This window comes from Hypomesus nipponensis, chromosome 25, assembly GCF_054491055.1.
Source record: "Hypomesus nipponensis isolate SF chromosome 25, ASM5449105v1, whole genome shotgun sequence".
In the NCBI taxonomy this organism is placed as follows: Eukaryota; Metazoa; Chordata; class Actinopteri; order Osmeriformes; family Osmeridae; genus Hypomesus; species Hypomesus nipponensis.
This window is the reverse complement of record NC_140385.1, coordinates 11,713,665-11,734,444: the sequence shown is the minus strand read 5'-3', so window position 1 is coordinate 11,734,444 and position 20,780 is coordinate 11,713,665. Positions and strand designations below refer to the sequence as shown.

At 47.8% G+C, this 20,780-nt stretch overlaps 1 protein-coding gene across 1 annotated transcript in view; it reads left to right on the top strand.

Moving 5' to 3' along the window:
- Positions 1 to 20,780, top strand: part of LOC146222327 (neurexin-2-like) — a 282,700-nt gene that overhangs the window by 238,737 nt on the left and 23,183 nt on the right. The window contains exon 12 of the mRNA XM_084691157.1: positions 6,088 to 6,259. Within this exon, the coding sequence (XP_084547283.1) occupies positions 6,088 to 6,259 (172 nt within the window). The remainder of the gene's footprint in view (positions 1 to 6,087; positions 6,260 to 20,780) is intronic.

Here is a 20,780-nt window from a genome sequence, read left to right as displayed (position 1 = left end):
TCATCCATCACGAGTCTCAATGGCATAGATCTGTAGCCAGCAGTAATAATCAGCATTCACCATTGTAAAGTTTGTGTGTGTGCATGGTGTATGTGTGCTCTCTATAATGGATGTGAAAGTGTGCTGTTTGTGTGTGTCTGTGTGTCTGTGTGTGCGTGTGTGTTTGTGTGTCTCTCTGTGTGTGTGCGATTTTTACCATTAAACTGCACTCTGAGGTCAAGGACTGTCTAAGAGTGGGTGAAGAGAGAGGAGGCTTAGAGTGGACAACATCATCAGGATTAGAAGCTGGTGCTTGCAATGATTGACTACTTCCCAAATGCCGTCCATACAGCACATGTAGCTAAAGCTTGTCCACTGTGCGCTGTCAACTGGGCATGCCCAGTGTGAGTCATGCTCTGTTAGACTGTCACACACACTCACTTACACACACACACACACACACACACACACACGAGCACGCTCACCCTGCCACACACGCACCCAAACACACACACTTGGCGTCCTGTCCCTCCTGACAGATTGATTTGTAAGTCGATTGGATCCTTTGTCTTCCCCCAAGTTTTCTCCTCTGTTGCTTTGCAGACGAGAGTTGGTTGCATGTGAAGGCGGCTGGCTGGCTGTAAGAGATATGGAGAAGAGAGAGGTTGAGAGAACGAGGTGTGCATGTGTGGGGGTGGGGGGTGAAGAAGGAGAGGGAGAGAGCAAGAGAGAGAGAGAGGGAGATAAAGCACTATTAAGATGAGGAGATGGCGCAACTTTCTCAAGGTGACTGCCAGAGATTACAGCAAACACATACAAATGAGTTGGCAGAGCAGAGCAGCAAGGAGACATGAGAAGAATGAGGGAAGAGAGAGAGAGAGGGAGAGGAGGGGAGGGCAGGGACGGAAAGGGTGATGGATGAAGATAGAGAAGGGGAGGTGGAAAAAGTGGCATCGAAAGAAGGGGAGAGAGACAGGGAGAGGGAGAGAGTAGGAGGGAGGGAGGGAGGGAGGGAGGGAGGGAGGGAGGGAGGGAGGGAGGGAGGGAGGGAGGGAGGGAGGGAGGGAGGGAGGGAGGGAGGGAGGGAGGGAGGGAGGGAGGGAGGGAGGGAGGGAGGGAAGGAGGGAGGGAGGGAGGGAGGGAGGGAGGGAGGGAGGGAGGGAGGGAGGGAGGGAGGGAGGGAGGGAGGGAGGGAGGGAGGGAGGGAGGGAGGGGGGGGGGGGGAATGGGAGAGAGAGAGAGAAAGAAAGAGCGAAAGTGGAAGAGAGGACCTGCAAAGAGAGCCATGCAGGCTCTACAGGGAGGAACCAATTTTGTCACACTGACAATGTTTACCCAAACACTCCGATCACACTTACACGAGTCACACTGTCACTTCCTTATCGCTGGTCAAAGCCAAAAGTGTGAGGGGCAAGTTGGGGCTATGAGTGGTCCTGGAGGAAAAGCAAAATAACAGCAATCTGGACCCCAAAATTGTATTCTTGGGGCCTCACAAGGCGAGGTGTCAGTCGGGGAATCTGCAGGGTACTCAAAGTGAGTGGATTGGGAGGGATTCAGCCAGCGTGTCGTCTTGATTGTTACATAAAGGCCCTCTTTCTTTTGTTATGCAATACTGCAGCCCCCGACTGCAAGATTAGCTGACTGGATGGCACTCTGAAATGGCTCACACTAACTTTAGCATCCCTATGCAAGTGTTCACGCCTTGCCACTGATTGCATTGTCTGCTTTCGACAAATCCTAGTCCCACGGCTTCGTATCGGCCCGCCGAAATCACATGCATTCTTCTCGGCGTTATGTAACGCGCCATGCCGCATGTCAATCATCTGATTGGACCGCATATTCATGCCCACTCTGTTCCATCGGCGTCAAGCGATGAGCTGGTGAGGGAGGAGGAAGGAGGGAGGAAAACAGGTGTGTGCGCGTGTGTGTGTTGCACGCATGAGTGACAGACTTGCCTCGCACATTTGAGGAGATGTCTTGTGTACGGGGGCTTTCTGAATGAGAAAGCTCCTTCTCAAACACATGTCACACTGACTCACTGTCATTTCTTTTTTCTTCTTCTTCTTAATTGATTTCACTGATATGTACACTGGCTGCGAAAGAAAAGACGGCATCTTGACATCTTCAAAAGCTGCTTTGATCTCTTAGCACCTCGAGGCCCTTGAAGATCATCAAGGTTCCTCCCCTGTCCTTTAATCCGGCTGTTTCTATTTGCTCCCTCTCTCTCTCTCTCTCTCTCTCTCTCTCTCTCTCTCTCTCTCTCTCTCTCTCTCTCTCTCTCTCTCTCTCTCTATCTCTCTGTATGTCTGTCTCTCTCGTCCAATTTCCATTCCAGTTCTGTCTGCATTGCCTACACACTCAAGGTCATGCTCCGCACATATTTACATTTTCCTTCCCACCTCAATGAGTTACCTAGGGAAAGCTCCTTCCTCATGTCATGACCAAAACGGGGTTGTTACAGTAAACCTGAACATTGATTCTTAGATGTTGCAGTTTATAGAGAAGGGGGAAAAACAGCAGAACTGACAACTTGATGCTAAAGCTAGTGACAAAATCAAATGGAAAGGCCTACTTCCTTGAAACTTCAAAGAATATGCAGGCTCAGGTTGCAGTCGCGTGCAGCACCGTAGAGTAAACAGAGTAGGGGGCATACCCCCTCCCCCTTGTGACTTCCACTCAAGCCCATATGCTTATCGCTTGGAAGTGAATAAGGCTACTTTATGAAATGTTTCGTGTGGCGATTTTTAAAATCTAGGTCCACAGGAAATTCTGCAGCTGTTTAAATTCACTATTATTATTTTTTTTTCCTCGGAGGGGCACTTTGACTCGAGGAGGGCAAACGAGCAGTTGCCCGGGCAACCTTAGCCATGATAGCCTGTGCATGTCCCTGGTTTCTATAGTACATGTAGGATAAGCATATGATTTTGGTATAAATTCCTACTTTTCCCCCAAAAATTATAACAACCATGACTGAGAAGTTTGCCTAGGTGTATAAATAACATTTGACACTACCGTCAGATCATTACCAGCGTGTATTTGAACATTAGTTTATCCAGGGAGTACAGCGCTATACTGAGAGAGGGCCCGTTGTGCGACGGTGCTTGGAGGGGGGGCCCGTCGAGTGACGCGTGTATGTCTTTGGTTCCCAGGCACCCCACGGGGCCAGGAGCAGCCGCATCTGCTGCACCCCCTATAGTCACGCCCCTGACTAACAGTATGTTCTCAATAGGACATTAAATCATTACTATCTAACCAAGCTTCTCATGATGGGTCACATTTACTGTAAATACTAAAAACAAACTTCTGTACATAATACATAATAGCCTACATCTTGTGCATTCCTCGATAAACAGCCTAAAACCATATTAACTGATTTAGTTACTTGCAAGTATGCAAAGGTGTCATTACACTATGTAGAATACAGGTCAATCCAGAGGACACCTGCTAATTGTTCCAGCCAGGAAATATACCCACCCCTTTGATAGACTGATCTTTCATGGCCTGAGAATTATAATCTCATGTAATAAGTAGTGGATGAAATTAGTTAACGGGCTAAAACACTTATCGTTACAGAAGTTGTCTGTAATGTAACTAAAGACTGGTACCAGTTATTGCTAGCCAATGGGGGGTAATCCTCTTCAGTTTACCCAGCCTTTTGATTGTTTAAATGAACTTGTTAGTTGAATGAGACCGTTTCATCACTCTTTGCTTAAGGTGCTAATTGGCCGGTATGGAAAAGCTCCATAAAACTAACGGGACACCAGGCAGCCCACCTACCGATGCACATGATTGATATATGAAATAAATAAAAAACACGTTGCAAAGTGGCATATTTTTGGGGGAAAAGTAAACTCATAGTGATTCCGAACATTAGACTCCATTCTGCCGTTCAGAATTCATTGTTTTGGTTTCTTATTGCCTCACCTCCATCATCTCCTTTGCCTTCATGTCAGTGCTGCAGGCATGATTGCCGCTATATTCACGGGCAAACTTTTTTTTCTTGTCCAGTGATATTTCGCTTAAGGAAATGGCTATTAAAATGTCATTATGGCTGAAAACCATCTTTAAAAAGCAACTCTTCCCAGCGGGTAATGGGCTCGATACATTCCCCTAGACACAAGCCCTAATGTTGCGGAACGTAAATGCTAATCTTTCTGTAAATATCACTATAATTCGCCTTCTTCCTTGCTCTTCTTATTCCTAATGATGTGGATGTGTTTCACCAAGAATCTATTGCAAAGGCAAATTAATCTCTGAGATAAAGGTCTATTAGAATAAAACTGTCTTTGAGGTTGGGCAGTGATGGGTTTGGTCCGGTCCCTTCCGTTGTTAGCGCTATGCTGACATCCGCCATTTTGTTTTCATTACTGCCTTTCCATGAATATCTAAGAAGGTTTTGATGAAAGGTGCACCATGCTCATTTTACAATACATGGCATCATCTTCAGCCTGTTTTCATCTTTCAGTCGGTATCAAAAGAGAATTTAGACATGGCTAAACCAGGTGAATGGACTCCAGAGTCCGTCATCGATTGATTAAGTGCCTGAGAGCCTCCTAGCCCTTGAGCTCTGGAGACTGACATCCTAGTTATAGGAAAAGGTCATCACTTCATCCATTTCACATCCATCAAAAAATGGCAGCCATTTCAGATCTTTTTGGGGAAAACCTTTGCTACAATCTATGATTAGGATAGGGCACCACTAGGGGAAGCACTTTTATGTTCATTTTTTTTCTCCCCTTGAGCTAGTGTAATTAATCCACCATTTTGACTGCTTACATATGGCTAAGCCTCTGTTGATCCCACCCTGGCATTAATCATCCCCACCAACACCTTAATGACACAGCAGTCGGAGCACGCTCAATTAAGACCCTAATCGCTACTGTCACCCGTGCAAGGCAATTGTGGCCTCACTGAATAACATTACCACTTTACCCATAGCAAAGCATGTGAAAAGCGTCCATTTACAAATTCACATCACTTTGACCGTCATTACACCCCTCATTAAATTTGCCGTGGCAACAACCACTACTCTTATTGACTCAATTAACTTGATACTTTAGTCTTTGAAACATGTTCCGTATTTTAGTTTCCGTAAAATGCTTAAATCTGGCATGAATTATTCAAATGTGCTTCTAGCCAAGGGCCTGCTTTCACCGCCAAACATCGAGGCATGCGGAAGGTCCCAAATGAATGTACAGTGTAGCTCAGGATAAAATAATAGGATCAATGGAGTTGTCTGCCGAGCACGGCTGGAGCGGACAGATAGCGATGTGTGGCCATGACCTCTCCTGCAAATGAGCTGGACGTCTCATGTCAACCAGGAAGTGTTGGTGGGGGAAACTACCCGCGAACAGATGGGCCATTGGAACGACAACCCACAGCCTTGAGGAAACATGTTACTTTAAAAGGCTATGGTGGATCGTGCAGGGGTCTCTCTCTTGCTCTCGGGCCTCTCTCTCTCTCTTTCGCCCTGGTGTCTCTCTCTCTCTCTCTTGCTATTTAGCTCTCTGGCTCGGTGGTCTCTCTGTCATGGTGTTTGTATCTGTTTCTTTCTCTGTCCTTCACTCCAAGACACGACTACTTTCTTTCTCTCTTTCTCCCTTAGTCTCTCTTTGTCTCTCCCTCGGCCCCTCTCTGTCTCTCTTGCTCTCTTTCTTTCTTTCTGCCTGTCTGTCTTGCTCTGTCACTCCCTCCCTCTCTCACTGGCAGACTCTCTAAATGACTTTGACCTTTACCGGGACCGAGGACAGGAGGCGCAGTGGGAGACGAGCAGGGGACAGACCAAGGGAGAGAGGGGAGAGGGAGCGGAGGAGGGGAGGGGGTGAACTGTAATAAACTCACAAGCAGTGGGAGGTTGACAACACAAATAGATGGGGAAGGGGAAGGAGTGCGGTGGTGAGGGGAGGCGGGGTGTAAAAGGTTGTTGTGGGCTAAAGGTGGGGGAGTCCTCAACATGGAATCTATTGCTCGACTGATGGATGTATACCCGCAGTTGTGCCTCGGTCGGAAAACTGGGGGATGCTGGACATCATCTGTCGAGCGCCCTTTTTTTTTCTCGTCCGAAAATTCCCCTCTCACACCGTCTCTCTGTGCTCTCCTCTTCTCCAGGAACGGGGAAAGATCGGCGTGATCTTCAACGTGGGAACGGACGACATTGCCATCGAGGAGAGCGCGGTGATGGTGAGCGACGGCAAGTACCACGTGGTGCGCTTCACGCGCAGCGGGGGTAACGCCACGCTACAGGTGGACAACCAGCCCGTCATCGAACGCTTCCCCTCAGGTAGGAGCCCGGCGGGGGGAGGGGGCGGAGGGGGGGGGGGGGGTGGTGGTGAGAGGGGAGGGAGGAGAGGGTGTCAAATGTGTCCGACAGGTCAAGGGTCGTGAAGGGTTAACAGTCCCAGGTGAACGGAACGGACGCGGCGGAGAGAGCAAGCAACAAAAAAAAAAGGAGGAGAAGGAGAGCCGGCTCAAAATGGCCGAAATGAAGTGTGACACGGTCCATTCAATTGGCTTTTCCTCCTCATCGAAATGCAACGCTCTGTACACTTTGCATAATCGCTTCGAGGGCCATGGTATATTTAGCGCACTATACATATTTAGTGTGCGCGCACATTTTGCCAAGCAATTAAGCTCTGTTTTTGAACCAAAAGCGTAAAGTGCACGGTACGAGTCCTAGGGCAAACAACTTTCGACCTGAAAGTGGATCTGAAATCCCACTGCAAGACTTGTGTGTCCCAGGGCTCCCAGTGCAAGGGGCCATATATGGGGCACTGTAATATGGATGTGGATCTGTCTTAAGGGGCTCACCAGGGGGCAGGGCCAAAGACTAAAGGCTTCCAACTGCCTTTAGCTGTATACACAGAAATCATACGCGTGAAAACATGGACTCACACACGGACACAGACACACACACACACACACACATCCAGGAAATAACCTCCTGCTGTGAGTCAGACCAGCCCCCAACAGTTCCCTAGGAGTAATTATCAGCTGCTGTTTCTACATATATCATTTAATCTCTCTCTATTTCCGGCCGATTCAGCATATCAGCTCTCCTTTGCAGACTCTCTCCCCCGTGTCCTATATCAACCGTGGGGTCTCTCTTTTCATGGTTACTCAATGGAAGACATTTTCTGTTTCGCATCATCCAACGCTGGGATTTGTAATTTAGTTCTGTGTTTTTTTGCCGTTGTTTGTGGTTAGATCACTGACATGTGTTTGAGTTCAGCATACTAATGTCCAATGTGATGTGCACAAAGGGATTTGAACATGTTGAACCTCTTGGTCTGCAGTCGAATGCTCTACCACTGAACGTCACCAATCCCTCCTACAATAGAACCTGTAGGTGTGTCTTCGAAAGCAATGTCATTATAAGGGGGAGAGGGGCATTCATCATTTGTAGAAAAAAGATTTATTTTTATTTTATTGGGGCGTTTGTTAAGAGAGTTATTGTTTACTCTAAAATCTACTTTGAGTCAATACATAGTTACGTGTCAATACATACATACTTTCATCCTTAGTTGAGCATCGCAATGGTTGAACAGACCACACTCTTGTGCGTTTGCTCTGAAATGTGCTGTAGCCTGACTCCAAAGAGCACCAACAGGACTACTGTACAGTCCCTGTCAGTAAGGTCACCCCACTTCTAGTCACTTCTACCTCTGTTGGTTGGCGCTGTCAGAACATCACCCCTATCTGTCAGAGCCAAAATGGCTGACAGGGGAGCTATGCGTCTCACTGGATGTCCTCTGACAGTTGCTCTTTTCTCCTTTATTGTGATGGAAACCAGCCTCTCACCGTGGCCTACTCGCCGATAATGCTAAAGCTAACGGCATCGTTGCCAACAGCAGCCTCTGTCAATGCAGCCCTGTTCCCTAATGTCACATTCATTCATTTTGTCTTTTTTTTTCTTTACTTCTTTTTTTTCTTTTACCTTTTTTTTTTCTTCCACTTCTTACATCGCTCCTGCGGTCTTTGTTGTCTGACGAGAGTCTCTCTTTCCCTCTCCCTCCCTCCATTCTGTCATCAATCGAGGCTGAAGCTGTTTTGTTTGTATACATAGTCTTCAGTGTTGTTGTCCTCGAAAGCATGAGAGGGGAGTTGTTGAAATGGAACCAAAAATGTTGGGGTAAGGAACTAGAGTTGGAGGCTGGGGGGGGGGGTGGCTGACAGTTTATTAGCTTTATGCAGCATTTATGTGCGCCCGGGCACGCACATCTCCATTTCAAGCGCTCGACTTTGATGACACCCGACGTCGGGGCTTCCGCAGGAAACAGGAGATGTTGCACATTAGGAGAGCAAAACTCTGTCAAGAAGGAGGGGTAGAGGCAGGTGCCAGGGGGATGGGTGTGGAGAAGGGAGGGGGCGGGAGGGGGGGGGGGGGGGGGGGGCAGCTCCTAATTGAGCCAGAGGGTGCGTGAAGACAGGAAAGAGGAGGGCTGTATTTTAAGAGGGAGGGAGGGAGGCCGGGGAGCGAGGTGTTGAAACACAGCGCCGTGACCCAGATAAGGGGAGAACGAGAACACGGAGCGCAAACGGAGAACCTGCCTGCCGCTCGCTAATGTAGCCAATATGTTTGGTACCACCTAGATATAAGTCCACACACCCCATTTGCTTCTCTCGCCATGCTCAGCTAATAGCATGCTAGCTCAGCTGAGTACTCGACAAAAGACGCCAGAGACGGGCTCGGCGGCCATTTTGTCAGAGGGCAAACAACCTCAATCCCAGCCATCACGGTATGAGACAAGGGCCCCTTGGCCAAGCTGCTGCTGCTGACAAGAGAGAGGGCTTGGATTGCAGACCGATTGTAGGCCGGTGAGCCTGAGGACCCTGGGGCAGTAGAAATAACAGATCGGTTAATACATCGGCTGTCTCGGCAGAAAGATGAGAGATGACAGAGAAAGAGAAAGAAAAAGGGCAAAAAGGAGGGCCAAGAGAGGTGCGGCTGCTGTCATTCAGTGCAACCAACAGTCAAGTACCTCGATATTGCAGAGATAGCGTGAGACGCACGCACACACACATTGCCTCCAAACCTATGCTGTCTTTCAGTGTAAAACTTGAACAGCTCCCCTTTGGAGTGCCCCTCTCGAAAATAAATCAATCTCACAACTTGGCTCAGACAATGCGAACGATACAACGTACGACGGCCCTGAACACGGCTCGAGGTGTCTCACTCCTGAGGAAGAGATTTAGAGGAGGAGACTGATCAACGAAAGCAAGGGTAGGGGTCATAGGCATTCTGCGAAAACAACACTGACAAATCACGGTGTCCTCGGGGTGTGTTTGTGAGTGCTTGCGTGTGTTTGTGCCCGCTTAAGTGGATTTGTGTGTATGCGTGTGTGTGTTTTTAGGTGCGTCCCATCAACACACCGAGGTCAGACAGGAAGTGTCAGGAAAGTGTTGTCAGCTAATACAGTCAGTCATTCTTCCCAGTGGGGTCCAGAGCGCCGAGTTATTGGCCCTCTCTTCCTGATGCGGGCTCGCTAAAAACATCACAAAGTCAATACCGACAGCCCCAACCGAGCCTTCATAAACGGAGATCAAACGTCTGGGGGGATGCGTCTCTCTGTGAAATAGGAGTTCACTGACTCTTTATCACGACTTCGTTTGCTAGCTGTCACTTAAAGGTATTGCAGCTATACGTGGTGTCATGGGAGTTCAGTCGGTGGTTCATTTTTCATAGGCGTTTATCTTATATATCGTTTTAGACGTCACGTATCTTTGAGGGCGGGTTTCGGTGGAGATATTTGGATATGTGTGAAGCCCTCTGTCACAGTGCTCGTGAAATGGGCTCTACAAACACAATTAGATTTGATTGTAGCGATTTTAGGTTTGATTTCGGGTAAGCAATATTGAAATGAAGGATTCCAGCGAACCAAATTCCAGGATGTGACCTCAACGTTTTATTCTCCACAAAGTCATGGTTACGTACCTGTGGTGCCAACTGATGAGAATGATGTGGGGGCCACTGATGGCAAGCGCTCACCTTCAGCTACTGTAAGCCCTTATTGACATCATCTGACCATGATTTAGCCAAGCCCAGTCCCTCTTAACACTGTCTCTTCGTCAAAATGTACATCCATGGCTACAGCCCTGGATTTTGATCATGGTTGGTGCGTATGCACATTATGTATCCAGTTGGCCCCTAGCTTGTCCGTGAGGGCCATATTTGTGCCGTTACAACTACATCATCGCGAGCAATAAGCTACAGACTGTGCCTCTCGCTCCCGGTCTCCTCCTCTCACTCTCGTCATCCTTCACTCATGCTCTCTCTCTTAATCTCTCGTTCGCGCTCCCTCTCGCTCTCTCTTTCTCTCTCTCCAGCATAGAGAGTTTGTAGGGCAGCACCAATAATGTTGTCTCATTTCTTTGGCTAGACTGGGAATGAGGAGCGGGGGAGTTGGAGACGGAGAGCAGTGGAAGAGAGGGAGAGAGATTCGGGATGAGAGTGAGGAGCTGCTGTTCGGAGCGGTTTCTCTTAGCTAACTGGAAAGTGTTCAATTGGCCCAGCACATATATGGATCGCATGCCATACAAGTAAAATAACAAATAGGTGCACTCATTACACACACATACACACACACAAACACACACAGAGGAGACATGTCAAAACACTTGCTCTCGTAAGGAGATATGAAAACGTATATCCCGTCTTGCCTGGGTAAACTGGTAAACCTCAACCGTGGCACTCAACTCAGCACTGAGAGGAAGACAGAATGACAGCGCTGTTTGACAGGAAGAAGAGAAAAAGTTTGAGGGAGAGGCAGCGGAGGGCCATGGAGTAAAGCAACAGACGACAGATAGAGACAGTGCCATACAGCGACAAGGAAAAGTGAAAAGGAGATGACAAAGGCCTCTGAGAAAAGAGAGAACTTTGCCCCCTCTCCTCCAGCGCTCCCTCTTCCACCCCCGCAAGGCTGTCTCTCGACAGCGAAGTGGTCGAGAGTGTTGACCCATGGCGAGAGTGAACCAAGGGTGGGTGTGTCCATCTGAAGACTCCAGTGCCCCCAGCCTAGGCTGTCTTCGTCCCAGTCTGGGAGAGGTCGGAACAGACCAGCCAGCTGGGCACCTCAACCCCATACCCTCCTTGTCGCTCTGCGGAGAGAAAGAGCGAGAAAGTGGGAGAGAGCGAAGGCTAGACAGGAGAAAAAGTGCACAAATGGAGATAACAAGTGAGATCGAGCAAAAGTTTCTGGGTGTGATTTTTATGCGAGCGAATGGGTGTCAGCAATTGGGCCTCTCTGAGAGAGACAAAGAGAGGTAGAGAGAGAGAGAACAACATGAGACAAGTATGGCGGAGATGCGCGAGGCGAGCTTCAATAGCTCAGCTCTGTCTTTATCCCCCCTTCAGCCTAAAGGTATCTGATACCCACCTAAGTGCCCCCGGGGGCGGGGTACAGAGATCAGACAGAGCCCGTGGGAAAACCCAGGGTTAGGTAGCAGGCTGGCCCAATGTCATTAGAAAGGATTTGGGGGTGTATTGCATTTGTAATCTTTTTTGCACAGCAATGACTGTGAATGAGCAATAGTATATCCACAGGTAGAAAAGATGATTTCAGATGTTTTTATTTTAAGGGGACCGGGGAATTGTAAAATGTTGTGTATAAGACGAGTATATATCTCCATTGAGAAGTGAGGATATCATTGTATGGTGTGTGAAAGCGCCATGTAGCCAACTCCCATTGATAGAACTACCATTGAGCTAGCTCCCTTATTGTTAATTCCCATTGAGCTAACGCCCATTGAGTTAACTCCCATATAGCAAACTCCCATTAAGCTGACTCCCATAGAGCTAACCAGAGACAAGCATCCCCCTTGGCCTGTGACTTCCTACTGGGAGTGGCTCTGATTGGATTTTTCACAGTTGGATGGCGCCTCCAATTACAGGGCCCGCAGTGGGCTGTGGGACGAGGGGCTCCGTCAACGCTGAGAAGCTGGAGAAGGAAAAGATTGCTCCGGCTAATTAGCGTACTGACAACTTTGATTTTCGCACGAGTTGAGAGCACCCTTCTCTCCACAGAGCCCACACCCACCCACAACGCTCTGACACTCGCTCCTCTCTCTCTCTCTCTCTCTCTCTCTCTCTCTCTCTCTCTCTCTCTCTCTCTCTCTCTCTCTCTCTCTCTCTCGCCCTCCTTCGCGAGCTTGCGTGCGGTCTCCCACGGCGGCCGTGTCTGGATGGAAAGCTCGTTAAAGCGGTGCTGGGGACCCACTGACAGACAACTCACTGGCCGAGATGCGAGGGCAGGAGTGCCGTTGTCGGTGCTTCGGCAGGCGGCCATTTGGAATGCGTCAGTGTTGTGGCGCGTTGAAGATTCTTGCAAAGTACCGCGTATACACATTTATTCCGAGAGAGGGAGGGAAGAGAGGAAGGGGGGGGGGGGGGGGGATTCAGAGCAAGACAGGTAATGAGTAGTGAGCGGGAGAGGATGAGGGACAAATGAAAGAATGCACACACGGATGGGGAGACACGAGATGAGGGAGAGAGAGAGAGAGAGAGAGAGAGAGAGAGAGAGACAGAGAGAGAGAGGGGGAGGGAGGGGGGGGGGGGGAGAGAGAGAGAGAGAGAGAGAGAGAGAGAGAGAGAGAGAGAGAGAGAGAGATGGTCCAACATTCAGTCAGCTCCATTCCCCAGGATGGATTTCTGATGTGTTTGCCCTGTACAAGGGCATCTAGCTGCAGGGATATGTGATATACCGTTTCCTCAGAGAGTCTCCCATACCACACGCTAACACACACAGACATGCAGAGTTCAGCCACACACACGCGCGTAGCGACTGACGTGGGAGATCGAAAGAACAGCTCGACCCCGAATGGTTTGCTTAGTGGAAACTGTGGCCTTCCGAATAATGCTGGTTACAGCCCAGCGCACACACTACTGTTCACTATGCCATCCCCTGCCTGTCCTCCGCCTGGCAGTGTCTCCCCGCAGTGCCAGTCAATCAGCGTGCCCTTGCCCTGCCCCTGGCATGGCAGCTGCGACGCTGTGTCTGGACTCGTCCCGGGGTGACAGAAATGACCCACTGGAGCTACAAATCCAGCCCAAGCGCCACGCTCGGGCTGAAAGAGTAGACAGGCAGCCTGCGGGGCCCAACACTTCCAGGCAAGAAGGTTGTGTGAATCCAACCCAGGCCCCAGGAACCCTCTCTGGGTTACAGGAACGGAAAGGATGGGAATCTAAACCAGGCTCCGGGCACCACCCCTGGGCTGGATGAGAAGGATGCAAGGCTGCATGGAGATCTCTTCTCGGCCTGTCCTCTCCACTTATCGTCATTCTCTTCCGAGGACCAGTGGTCATTGTGTACAAACCCCTCTGGTTCAGTTGTCATTAGAAATATTTTTTTGCATATCTGCTAAACCAGAACTACATTATTGTCTTTTCCAAGTTATTGGCACTAAGAACTGTAGTTGTCAAGTACAGTCAACCGAATGAAGAGAATAGTCTTGGGCATGTAGCTGTCGACACAATGTAGGTGAAGAGACAGGACCATCTGTTTCATCTCTGTCTCCCTTCTCATGCAGATCAGGACTCTGCTTGTGGCTGAAGAGAACAAAAAGTAGTTTGGGCTCGTTTGTGAAAGAGAACTTAGTCGTCTTGGGACCAACAGTAACACTCTCACTCTTTCTCTCGATCTCTCTGTCATACATACACACGCACACACACATTGTGCATGTTGATCCTGCGGTTATTCTTTGAATCGCTCGCCGTGGATGAGGCTGTTGCCTGTTCCGTCCGGGGGGCTTGTCACTTCACAATCCTTCTTACACAGCGACCCCCTCCTCCCCCCGCCCAGTCTGCCCTCACTTCTGATGAGAGGAACACCTGGAGGCTGTGTTGAGGGAGGCTACTGAGGGGTGGGGGGGGGGAGGGGGAGTCACATGACTGAAGCCCTCGAAGCCCGCCCCCTCTCCTCCAGCAGTCACGGAGATGTAGTCACAATTAACTGCGGGGTTGGCGGATGACAACTGCCCGACTCAGTCGAGAATGACTTTTAATCTCCTAATTGTAATCTAATTAGGGTCTGCGGAGCCATAGTGTTATGCCTTCCTGTTAGATCAACCCCTCCACACATACACACCTCCTCTCAGGCTCCCCGCCCCTCTCCCCGTTCCCTACAACTGCACACTGCCAGGGTAGACCACTCAGGAAACAAAGCCTGGGCAACAGTCCAATACTGATATTGAATACGTTCCCTCCGTTGTCATTTGTCAATGAATTGAAACAAGGTTGAACTGTAGCTTTCACCATCCATGCCATCTCCAGGGAATGATCAAGTCCAAGGCGCAAAGCTGTGACTGTGACTGCAATGGTCACAATTAACCACTAGAGGGAGAGGGGAATTGTTTGTAAAGTCTGATTTTGGAGTAAGTTGTTTGCTGAAGTGAGGAGCTATCCCCTTGTTAGCTGTTCCAAAGCTGTGTGTAAGCTCTATCTCTATATGAGAGAGAGGGAGAGGGAGAGGGAGAGGGAGAGGGAGAGGGAGAGGGAGAGGAGAGAGAGAGAGAGAGGGAGAGAGGGAGAGGAGAGGGAGAGGGAGAGGGAGAGGGAGAGGGAGAGGGAGAGGGAGAGGAGAGGGAGAGGGAGAGGGAGAGAGGGAGAGGGAGAGGGAGAGGGAGAGGGAGAGACAGAGAGAGAGAGACAGAGAGAGAGAGAGAGAGAGAGAGAGAGAGAGAGGGAGAGAGAGAGAGAGAGAGAGAGAGAGAGAGAGAGAGAGAGAGGAGAGAGAGAGAGAGAGAGAGAGAGAGAGAGAGAGAGAGAGAGAGAGACAGAGAGAGAGAGGGAGAGAGAGAGAGAGAGAGAGAGACAGAGAGAGAGAGAGGGAGAGAGAGAGAGAGAGAGAGAGAGAGAGAGAGAGAGAGAGAGAAAGCTGGAAAGAAAGTAATTGTCTTGGGGATGGGGGGAAGAGGGAGAACTTACAGTAAACCCTGTGGTATCGATTCATCTCAGTACCTCCCACCCTTTCAATGTTCTCTTCCTTTCCTTTCCCCTTGCTTTCTTTTCTTTCATTTGTTCCTTCTGTTGTTATTTCTCACTGCTTTTTTCCCCAGCTTTCTTGATATTTCCCTCACGCTGTCTTACCACGGTGCCATCAAACTCGCATCTCTTTCTTTGAAGTCGGTAGTATCTCTCTATCTCGGCCTCTTTCTCCCGCTGTTTCGCTCCCTCTTTCTGTTTCTTTCTAATCTTGTTTTCTGTGAAGTGCTGGCATTGATGGTAAATGGGTTGCGAGTGGAGCGCTATAATTGCTCCAATGGCTGCTGAGTCCTCTCACAGAGAGTGTTACCTTGCAAATCCCGAGGGTTCCAAACGAGCGCGCACACAAGACACACACTCACGCACACACTCACGCACACACAACACGCACACACTCACGCACACACAAAGACAGAGAGTCAAACAGACACACACAGGAACCCACGGAAGCACGCGCGAAGGCATGCGCGCACATTCCTCAGTGAGATGCCGTAGTGTCGTTCCCGCGCATGTGCTGGGAGCCCCCTAGGGAGCAGACCTGGGTACTGCAGGGCCCCGGCAGTATGAGTGAGGCGGGAGGGTGGGGAGGGTGGGGGGGGGTAGCACCAGGACCGATGAGTCCAGATCGGTTCTTCTCTCTGGTCGTTCCACCTCATTCAGTTGTCTCATTGTAGACCCACACCTCAAAGCCCTGTCCATTAACACACACCCCCCCCCCCACCCCCAGACATACACCCACATGTTATCCTCTACGTAGAGCTTCATAGCTCTCAAGATGTGAGCAGTATGACCCAGAGGTTGATTGGAGTGAAAAGGGATAATACATTTGCTCCGACACTGTGTTTTGATGGCGGACCAATGAGGTGCTTTCGACATGCTGATGAAGTGATGTTAATTACCAAGGGCTTCTGATGAGTGTGTGATTACATAGACAGGGGGGGAAAAACTGCAGGTTAGGCATGAAACAGCGGAATAAATTCCGTTGAACATCTTCAATTAAAGAAAAAATCTGAAAAAATCTTTCAAGAGTCTGGATTAAAATTTGATTTGAATTGGGGGCTTTGGTAACTAATAATATCATAATGCTTGAGAACTTCCTTTCTCTCGTTGAAAGGGATTCGCGTGGGATAGAAAACAGAAAATGTCTTCCATGTGCTAACAGTAAATTGTATTTAAGTGCTGTTCATTTGTTTCTGAGTATGAAATTACAATTGTTGACTATGAATTTGTGAAATTGTTTACAAACTGTTGGTAAGGATTGTGATGTTAATGATTGTTCTAACTGTCAGGTCATTTTTTGGCATATTATCCAGAAATGTTAAATGTTTTGACTCCATTGCTATTACTGCTATTATGTTCCGATATCTATTATAAGTTATCAAGTGCACAAACGTAATTATATTACTTCTAAATTATTCATAAATATGTTTAACTCTTAAAAAACAACCATTTAAACCAAAGGTAACTATAATGCAGAGTCTAACCTTTCTAAACCAATCCACAAAATTATACTACTACTACAGGTCTTCATGCAAACCTAAAGTTCATAACTTGCTAAACATTTGCCATGTTTCCCTTTTTCTAACCTTTTAACCTTTCAACTTCCAGATTTTTAACCTCTTGAATCTGTCTTTTCCAAATTCTTTAAAGGGAACTTTGATAATGAGCGCCTGGCTATTGCTAGACAAAGAATCCCATACCGACTTGGTCGGGTAGTTGACGAGTGGCTACTCGACAAAGGTAATAAAACCCCTTTAACACCACTAATGATCTTAACCAGTTAACCCAGTTAACCGTTTCTCTGGAGGAGGTGCAGGGCCAAACAACAAAGGTGAATGTGATTGGCTGAAGCGTGCTTCGCTTAATATACGAAACACCCAATCAGGGGAATTCTCTCTATTTCCATGGCCAACTGGTAGAGCACAACAATTTGGTTGTAGGAGCTCAACGTTAACCTCAATCCATTCTTTTGAATGATTGTGTTCCCCAACAATTGGCTATTCTTGTTATTTGAAAGTAATGAAATTCTTATCTGGTTACGGAAATCCATTAGCCTTAATTGAATTGAAAGATCTATCTCCTATGCAAAATAAGAAAACAAGGATGCCAGTGGTTTTAGAAGTTCCTCCACGTTCCAAGACAATGGCTTAAAACAGCCAATCCACAAGGGGAACTAGTCCAAGAGCACCTTGATAGCATGGGCCTGCATCTCATCAGAGTTCTAACTTCCCAATAACCTCAACATAACCCCCCCTTCCCCTCCCCTCCCCTGTAACCTGGCAAACTGTAATTAGACAACCTATTGCTTCACTTTCTGCTTCTATTGCTGTGTCTGTTGTTTGTTGTTGTGAATTTCCATTAATTATGATGATTATATACAATTAATTAACTAAAGTGACAGCTTTAAAAGAAAACAGTCGGCAGTTTGACGTTTGTGGAGAAAAGTTTCACTTGAAAGTCGTTAAAAGTTAAAGGGACTATAGAATATTTTGAATATCCTTTTCATAAAAGTGTAGTATGGTTGTTTTGGCTACATTCCGCCTGAATGAAACTAGTTTCGGATAGCGGTTCGGACAAGATCCAAACCCAAAGAGATGACTCTTTAACCCTTTGAGTGTCAAACGTCCCGACCTCCTTGCCTTTTGACGTTCTGTTGTGTGTTTGTGCTGCTGAAGGTGGTTGATTCTGGTCTGGCCTTCTGTCTTTCCTCCCCTCCTTTCCTCCCGCCCGTCTGGCTCCATGCTTATATACCTCTATCATGACACCACATAAAGCTGTGCCTGTCAAAGCTGCCTTACTGTAAATAATTGAACTGTCACAAATCGCTGGGCTCCTTCCAGAAACGTGGCCGCTGCGAATCTGCACAGATTAAGATGAATTAAGCAAGAAGGTTTTCACATTTATCAGTGAATTGTGAGTCTGGAACGCACCCCAAATACCATGGACAGCCGACATCTCAGGGTTAGTTTGATTGTGCCTTTAAAGCAATGAGGCTACACTGAAGTTTAAATGTTGTTGATACGTTCAATAAGAGACTCAGTGTACTGAATTAATAACGGTTTACAGCATTAGCTCTGATTAGGCTAGGGGTGTATTGTCTTTGAAAAGCTATTGATATTGATCATGCATGCAAGAAAACTTAGAATACATTTTATATTTCAACTAAGTGCTAAATTAAGTATTTATATGACACTCAAATTAAATAGATTGAGCATTAAGAGTTTGCATGTTTATTTCATCAGAACAAAATTACAGTTATCAAGTATTCCTTTCATCGTATTAGAAGTTGAATTCTTTTTTATTATACATAAAGAACCCTGTCATACGTAGAGTAGTAGCACTTAATCATAAGCACTGTGGCACATGGCAAATTATGCAATAGATCAACAGAATATGACTTAGTTATTAATATGACTGAGAGTGTGCATGGGGATCCAGATTCGATTGGATCAACAACACAGTGGAACAGAATCATTTAACAGGATTAATTGAGCATTTACGATGATTGAAGACACAGTACCTACCGAGCTTTCAGACGAGCGTATTGAGATAGTTGCCAAATACCAGCAACAAGCCACCCAAAGTGTGATGGAGAGAGAGAGTGTAGGAGATGGGTACACTGTGAACCTCGTGGTGCAAATCCGGAGAAATCCGGAGAAACGGAAACAAAGGAAGAGGGGGACGAGAGACGAGGAAGGCAGTGGACATTCCGCGGGCTCAAAGGGTTAAAGCTTGCTTGTTGCTTCGATACGGCAGCAGAGAGAGCAATTAAGACCTCCCACCCGCTTCCCCCCCCCCCGCCCCCCGCCCCCCCCACCTAAGCAGAATCTAACCACCTAACAGCAAACCAAACCCCACTCACACTAACTCCTGAGGGCTGTCTCTCCACCCCCCCACCCCCCCCCCCACCCCGTTCACGTCTCCTCTTCATTCGTTTCCACGGAAGGACAGTGAGTTCCTGCCGGGAGACCAAGCTGATTTTACAGTGATCTGATTATCCCTCTGGGAGGAGAAAGGCTAGGAAGCCCTCAGTTCTAACCTTGTTATAAACATGTCTAACATTTCGGCACACTTGGAACTTAGCATAAATATGCTAGAAAAAAGGAAATGAAGATGAATAAACAGCTAACTAAGTGCAATTCCCCCTTTGTAAACAGTGACGCCAGACAACCCCCTCCCCGGTCTCCTTCCCCAAAACACAAAAAACTCAGAGGGTTAAAACGAAGAGAGAGAAAAAAAAACCTGACCTCCAAATTTAACCTTTTAATCTTTGGAATGCTTATTTGAGCGTGAGTTACAAGAACAAGAAGGTCCCTTTAACCTTTACTGTTACGTCATTTTAAGCGTTAGAACTGAAGGTTTGGGGAACGACCACGCGTGCTGTAAATCCTGCAGTATGCTCTATGTCATTAACTGTGTTCAAAGTCAAATGTGCATCCAAGTTTGTGTTACGAATGAGTGAATTGTGGGAATGAATGCTAATAGCGTTACAGTGCCACAGAGAACTTTCGGTTGCTTCCGTGCTCTTGACCAGAGTGATACATGTAACATCAACATGTATCCTCCCAATGTCAGATTAGGGTCAGTGGTCACTTCGTTTGAAACCGCAGAGTCAGTGAAGGTCACTGAGAGGTCAGATACAAACAGTTGTTACATGGTATTTGCCCTTGGGTAGCTAGAATACCTCAGTTGTGTTCCGGTAAGTAGCACAAGATTTTTTAAACGTGAGGTACATGTCGACACAAAGGTACTATAGATGGCACACATTTACCTCACATGTCAATCCCAACAAACTTGACAGTACCTCAAAGAACATCCTATTGCAGGGCTATGCCAAAGCGATAGCCTGCAGGTGTGCGTACCCTTTCTCCCCTCCAGACTTTGAGTCAAATCAGAGTGAACATCTCAAGCCCTCTCAGCTCCTGGCACCGCAAATCCAAAATGGCAGCTCTTATAGGGGCCTAATGGAGGGGAAAAACGCGAGTCTCGAAAGTTTGCGACGGCTCAATCCAAACCAAAGTCGCTCAGATGTGGCCTCCTTCCCTCGCCTCTTCCTCTCACCTCGCTGCGCATCCATTGGACCCAAATCCCCTCATCTGTTTTCCGCCCCGCCCAACCCATGCCTCCTCTTTGTCTCTCGCTCTCTTGTCTTTCTCACACTTGCCAGTTTTTCCTCCAGAACTTGGCAACGGGAACGAGCGATGACAGTGCAGCCTCTTTCTTTAGAGTGAAAAGAATCCTAATCTGGGCGGGGAAAACGGGGCTAGAATAGTGGAGATTACACATAACCAGTGAGAATCCATTTTCCCTTGGTCTCTTCCGGAACCAGTAAACATTCTGGCTTTTCAATGATAAAGCGTCTTCACTTCCCGGTCACCTCCCATTTATTCACCAACCAGAATTGATATCAAACCAAGCTGTGAAATGGAAGGAAGGGAGGTGGACTTTTTGAGAATAGGAACTCTTCCTTTACCTTAGGGAGGAGTTCAATTCTGTAGAGACATCAACAGCTCAAGGAAACCACCCAGGAGTTAGTTTTAGGTACGCTAGACGAGGGAGCAAAAGAGGAATCAAGGAAGGAGAGGAAGGAAAGAACACGAGGCCTCTGGGAACAGGCAGCAAGCCATCCAGCCAGTGAGCAGGGTTTAATGTTCAGTGCTTAATGGGCTGATTCGAGCCTCCCTTTTGCCTAATAGAGAGCGATCGAGTCCACCCACTCGATACAGAGCCTGGGTCCCAATCGACTTACGGTGGCTGGGACGCCGCCCAGAACAGGCCAGGCGTGAGCCAGACTTTATTGCACAGATATCTCACATCAGCCCACAGT